This window comes from Condylura cristata, unplaced genomic scaffold (assembly GCF_000260355.1).
Source record: "Condylura cristata isolate star-nosed mole 26May11 unplaced genomic scaffold, ConCri1.0 scaffold00006, whole genome shotgun sequence".
Lineage (NCBI taxonomy): Eukaryota > Metazoa > Chordata > Mammalia > Eulipotyphla > Talpidae > Condylura > Condylura cristata.
The window spans coordinates 41,389,867-41,396,320 of NW_004567107.1; the positions used below are offsets into that span (position 1 = coordinate 41,389,867).

Consider the following 6,454-nt stretch of genomic DNA (forward strand, 5'->3'; position numbering starts at 1 on the left):
AAAGGTTGTCTCACCCTGAAGCCCTCTCTCACAGGTGTGTAGTAGGCTATGGCATATGGGTTCATGTAACGACACTATGATGTTCACACAATGATGCACTCTCCTAAGCCTGTGATGCATTTTTTTCAGAACGTTATCAGTGTCTAAGCGATGCATGACTTTTGTAGATTTTATTTTACTATGCAAATACCTTGGTTCCTATGGTCAGTGAATGCACTGCTATCAGTTTTCTGCAACACACACACACACACACACACACACACCTTTTATGTTTGCTACAATTTTATGCCATAGCAAATTGGAAGTGAATATCAGAAGAAAGAGAATTATTGAACACCTTAACTGAGCATCTACTATATGCTAAGCAATCTTTAAAGATTCTGTAATTTAACTCCCATCTGCATTGAGGAAACTGTGGGGTAGACCTCAGGAAAGAGATGATCAAGAAACATAACTAAGATCTAGAATTCCGAGGGAGACACATTTTTGACCACTCTCATCTGCTTAGTTAAATATGTCAGTCAGTTATGCTGCTGAGAAACGGGATTAAAAGCATCTACCCTCACTTAATGGCCTTGCTGTTTTGACAGGGCTCATGATGGCCATGTGAACCAGCACCAGACCTTTCTCCCTCTATCTCTGTGGTCACTGTGTTTTGCTTCATGGGAAACGGGGGTTGGTTAAGGCAAAGGCCAAAGACCTCTCTGGGTGGTTTTCTGGTGAAGATTTTGTCCTCATAAAGTGAAGTGGGATTTAAGCGTTACTAGTTAATTTGTTTTTGCATATGAAAAATGAAAGCTTTGTTCTCTCTCCCCAAGCATTTTTGGTCTAAAAATCCAAATGATTCTGTTTAGGATGACCCACAGATCATTATCTACTTATTGAGAGAGTAAGTGGGGACAGCACGAAGTGGGCGGGAAGAAGGAAGCAGCATTTATTGAGCACTAGTTACGTAAACTGTTAGGTCCTTGGACATGACATAGAAATGCCTGACTACTCCCGGTGAGGTATGTGTTGTTTATTTCATTTTGAAGATGAGAAAACTGAGGCCTAAGCATGTTAACCAGAGTGAGTGAACAGTCAGCCTGTTTTTAATGAGATCAGAACCTCATTTGCTTTACATGGCCTGATCCAGTAAAGGAGGGATGGGAGTGAAAATTCCTTCCTTTTCTCAGAACTAAAAATGAGAACTATTTCCCTAATTGGCAATGTATTTCAAAGATTCTAAACAGGCAGAAAAACTTACACAAAAGATACATAGTTACAGCTTTGTCTGTTTTCTCCTCCTTTTCTTTAATGTCAAATACAATTTTCCCAAATTCTGCCAAAGAATTCTTGGTTTGGTTGCCTGTGTTTGCTCTTCTCTGTGAGCTTTTTAATGTGAATAGATAGGAGGCTTTGAAAAAAAGCCTTGAGGAGACATTATCTTATGAGGAAAGTCTTTTTTAATAAGGAACTCAAGAGTGACAGTGTCCAGAAGTTTTATTTGTATGGTTGATTTCATACGTATTTTTATTTGCCTCATACTGACTAGGTGTAAGGATGGGCAGTTTTCCAGAAACAGATGCTGTATCCATCTCATTGGGGCAGGGTTTTGTATCAGAAAATATCTGCATAGCTTCTCAAGAGAGGTATGTCCTCATGATGAAGGTATGTCAACATGATCTACACATCTCAAAAATGTACTTTAGTGGATTCATGGTTTAGATGTATTACAGTAACTGATACATAAAATCATTCCTTTGTGAAAGAAGGTGACAGGAGGTCATCTTCAAACACCACATCTTACAGGTGAGAAAACCAAATGCCAGAAGGAAAGTGACTTTGCCTGAGGTCACACAACTGTTATAGCTTAGTTGGAATGGAAATTCACTTTGTAGGACTGTCCAGTACCCACTGTTTCAATATCAGGTTATGCATGTTGAATTCTGTTTAAGGGAATGCAAAGAAACCAATTCCATCAGGATCCAAGTCTCCTTAGCAAAGTATCATCTCTCTTTTTTTTCATCTTAGAAAAGGTGGAAATATTCTGAATCTTTCCTTCTTGTCAGGTGGTCAGCAGAGATTTATATACATGAAAATCAATAAGAATATCTCTTACCTAAAAAAAGGATTCTTTAAATCGAGGATGTTCCCAGATCTGAAACCCGACTGGTTAACCAGTGCCACAATCTGAATGTCATAGCTCTGCCTGTATGGTAGGAAAAAAAAAAATAGTATATAATATATACCGCATCTTCTTGATCCACTCAAATGTTGTGGACCATCTGGTTTGTTTTCATAATTTTCTACAGTTAACTGCACTGCAATTGGTATGGGTGCACATGTTTCCTTTTCCTTTCAAATTAGTTTTTCTAACTTCTTTCAGTAGATGTCTGGGGTGGAATATTGATACAATGGAGTATTAAACACTTATCAAAAATAGTAACCTCATGCCATTTGTAGCAACGTGGATGGAGCTGAAAGGGCTAATGTTATATGAAGTCAAAATAAGGGAGATTAATACCATATGTGTCACTATCATGTGGCATATAAGTAATTAAGAAATAAAGACTATTTTAAACACTGACCTTTGATAGCTGGCCACAGAACTGAGGAACCAGGGTGGGGAGGGGATAGGAAAGGGGAAAGGGGAAGGAGGCACAATGGATTAAGGTGGTAATGCCTGATGAGGGTATTCAACATTGCCTCAAAAATGTATTCCTGCTGGTTATAAAAATGTTGCATATTCACTAAGGAAAGGTTGTAAAATAAGGAAAAATAAATAATTCATAATGCCACTAGCAAAGATTCTTTCCGCAAATATTTTAGAGCATTTTTCTTCTATGTTCTTTCCCTTTATTTATAGATATAATTCTTTAACAAAATCTTTTTATATATCCTTATTTTAGTTAGCACTAGCGGTGTTATACTGTATCATAACTATTAAAAATATAGTTTTCAATAGGATATAGCAATTATTTAATAATTCCCCACTGCTAAATAATTTTTTATAACATTACTTAATATAACATAAATCTAGTTTTATGAAAGTCAGCTGCAAAGGGCATTCTTTTAACACATATGTATATCCTATTTGTGACTATGCCCTTAGCATAAACTCTGCAGTAGACTTACTGGGTTAAAGGGCACAGCTATATTTAAATTTCTCAGTACCTATTTCGAAAATGTCTTCTAGAAAGTATACCAAAGTACTTCCTCACCTACAAGTACAAAAGTATTAATTTTACTACATTTAACTATTATTTTACTACAATTTAACATTTGAATTTGAGGCTTAAAATCATGTTGATTATTTTCATTTGACTTACTTTGTTTTTCTAGGCTTCTTTTTTTAAAGTTCCAGAAATAGGGTGTAACACAGATTTCTCTACTCCTAATCCCACTCTGTAATTGCTAGTAGTGGCTTGGGCAGGCTTAAATGTAAGTTCAGATTGAATAAAACAAGTAACTGAAATGCTAGCTTTTACTGGGCCCAACAGAGAAGGGGAAAAATGCCACTCATTACAAAAAAATGAAGATTATGTCTTTTGATCTTATTTCAACTCACTTAATTGACACGGAGCTCTTTGTTTTAAACTTTTTCTTCCATTATATATAAATGCCATTGTTTATTGTCTTTGTGCTATTCAAAGGTAGACAGCAGAACGAGGCATTGAAACTGAGTGCATTAGAAATGATCATACACCAAAATTAATTCAAAATGGACAAGAGACTTGAATAGAAGAGCTGGAGCTATAAAATATTTAAATATACTCCAGGACGCCAACATAGACATGTATTTAGGGATATAACTACAATGACAAGGGAAACAAGAGCAAAAATAAACAAGTGGGACTATGTCAAGTAAAAAGCATTTGTACCTTGAAAGAAAACACCATCAGAGCAAATAGGCAGGCTATGCACTGGGTGAAGATGTTTGCACATCACACTTCTAACTAGGGATTAATTTCCAAAATATATGAAGAACACATGCAATCCAACAACACAAAACCCAAACGACCCAATCAAAAACAAGAGCAAAAGACTTAAACAGACTTTATATCAAAAAAGACATGCAGATAGCTTGAAGTATCTTCTCATATAGTGAGAATGGACAATCTCCAAGGGATTGGAAGCAACAAATGTTAGTAAGGATATAATATTGTGTAGCCTCCATGTAAAATGGTATGAAGAGTCCTTAAAAATGAAAATATCACACGAGCTAGCAATACCTCTGCTAGGTATTTACCTAAAGAATATGCCCACTCAAATATGAAAAGGTTTAAATCCCCCTATGTTCATGGCAACATGATTCACAACAACCAGGTCACAGAATCAACCTAACTGTCCAAAGACAGAGGGCAGGATAAAGACGCTGTGGAGTATATACTCAATGGAATAAACTCAGCTCTTAAAAATGATGAAATGGTGTCTTTGGGGACAACATTGATGGATCTTGATGTGGTAATGCTATATGAAATAAGTCAGAAAGTGAGAGACAGTTACCAGACGAATTTGCTCATTTGTGGAATAAAAATAACCAAAGAGAATAAATTGGTCAAGTGCAGCAAAAATAATTCTTAGACTCTGCCAGTGGGAACTGGGGAGGAGAAAGATGGAAGGGGACCAGACTTTGGCACGAAAGCTTCGGTGAAGACTGAGTGAGGCATGCGCACATATGGAGGGGTGAGAGTGTTTCCTAACTTAAAATTCTCCCCAAATCACACAGCATGTACACAACTGAAAAAAATCAATAAAAATTGAGTCAAAACGAGATACACGAATAACCAATTCAATTTTGGGTGTAAGCTCTCATGCTGAATAAAAGGTGCTATTATTATTGTTCAGAAACAAACAAACAAAAAACTCATAACAGTGTTTCTCCCTAAACAGTGTTGTGTTTAGGGAGAAAAAACTCACAACAGTGTTTCTCCCTAAACAGTGTTGTGTTTAGGGAGAAAAGTTAGTAAGTTCTTGCTATAGGGTGGTTGGCAAGTCTTTCTCTGAATACTAGATATGATCACACTGTCACTTTCCACTCATTTTTCACAACCTGCTGTTCGTTCAGCTCATCAAAATCCTATTTTCCCTATTGGAAGGCAAAAACGAGCTTCATGTCATGACATGGATGTTTGCTCAGTGAAAAGCCGAGATTTGGGTGTGTGTGTATGTGAAGTAGCTGGGGATAAGGGAAGGGCGTAATTAAGTTCACTCTGCTGATAGTGATTCTTCTCACCTAGGGAGAGTGTGTCCTAACTTAAAATTCTCAGAGAACAAGGCACTTTTCTATTCCAGGAATAGCATCATGCTAGTGCCAAGAGACCCAGGATGCCAACTTCAAATCCAATAAAGAATGTGCAGTGATCATAAAGCAAGCAATAAGGGATGATGTTCCAAGCCTGTGTCTACAGGACCTTAAATAACTGCTAATGTTTGGGGAACCAGTTATTTAGCGATGTGTATTAAAAACTAACTGAAATCTTAGACTTAGTCACTTAAACTCTGACTGAGAGAACAGATGACATACTGGGGATGTATCTTAGTTTCAAAGTTAAATATAGAATCATTCTACCAATAATTCTTTTATAATATTAAAGAATTAGACAGTTAGAAAAAACATATGTAGGGTATGTCTTACTGGAGAATGTGGTAATTAATGACAATTTCATTTTTTAGGAAACAGAAGATGCAACAGTGGGATTGGCTTAGTGCTGATCACCAAGGAAGAACGGGATGGAGAAGCAGAAGTGGCAGGAAGATAGGAAAATTGGCTCAAGTCACTGAGGATTCCCTGTAAGATAAAGGAAGGAGTAAGAATCTCGGCAGGTGTGGAGGCTAGATTAACATTTTTCAAATAGTTTAAGTGTGCCCAGAGGGGTCAGGCAATTAATGGGGTGTAGAAGAAAATGTAAGTGAGTATTTTAGACATTTTTAGTTAGTTGGTGTGGAGGATTTAACTGTGTGCTGTTAAATATATGCTCCAGTCTAAACCTGGGTACCATAAGGTCACATCCAATAGGGTGAGCCCCAAATACAAGAACTGGTACCCCGATAGGAAATAAATACAAGTAGAGACAGAGGCAGAGACTAGACAGATGCAGCTACAAGTCCATCAAGGATTTCGGAAGCTGAAAGACAAAGGAGCACTTCTGTCCTGGAGTTACCAGAGGCAAGGTGACTATGCTGATGCCTGGATTTCGGCCTTCAAGGCCCCAAAACTGTGACAGGAGTCACTCAGGCTACGGTAGGGTGGTTACAGAAGCCTAGGAAATGAACACAGCTATTGGCCAGATGTAAATTAAACACCAGTTACTCACTAAGTAAATGCTGAGTTCTAAGCACCAATGAAGAGTGAAGATATTCTCTATGTTAACTAAGTTCCTCAGGTTTTGCAAACGTAAGACTCTGATTATACCTTAACTAATATGGTACAACATTAGTGAGTAAACACCAGCCAGGTGATGAGCACCTG

The 6,454-nt window shown here is 37.4% G+C and overlaps 1 protein-coding gene across 1 annotated transcript in view; it reads right to left on the minus strand.

Moving 5' to 3' along the window:
• Nucleotides 1-2,097: 2,097 nt before the first annotated feature.
• Nucleotides 2,098-6,454, minus strand: part of LOC101634294 (histone-arginine methyltransferase CARM1-like) — a gene marked incomplete at its 5' end in the record, with an annotated part of 146,709 nt that continues 142,352 nt past the window's right edge. The window contains one exon of the mRNA XM_004678001.1: nt 2,098-2,191. Within this exon, the coding sequence (XP_004678058.1) occupies nt 2,098-2,191 (94 nt within the window). The remainder of the gene's footprint in view (nt 2,192-6,454) is intronic.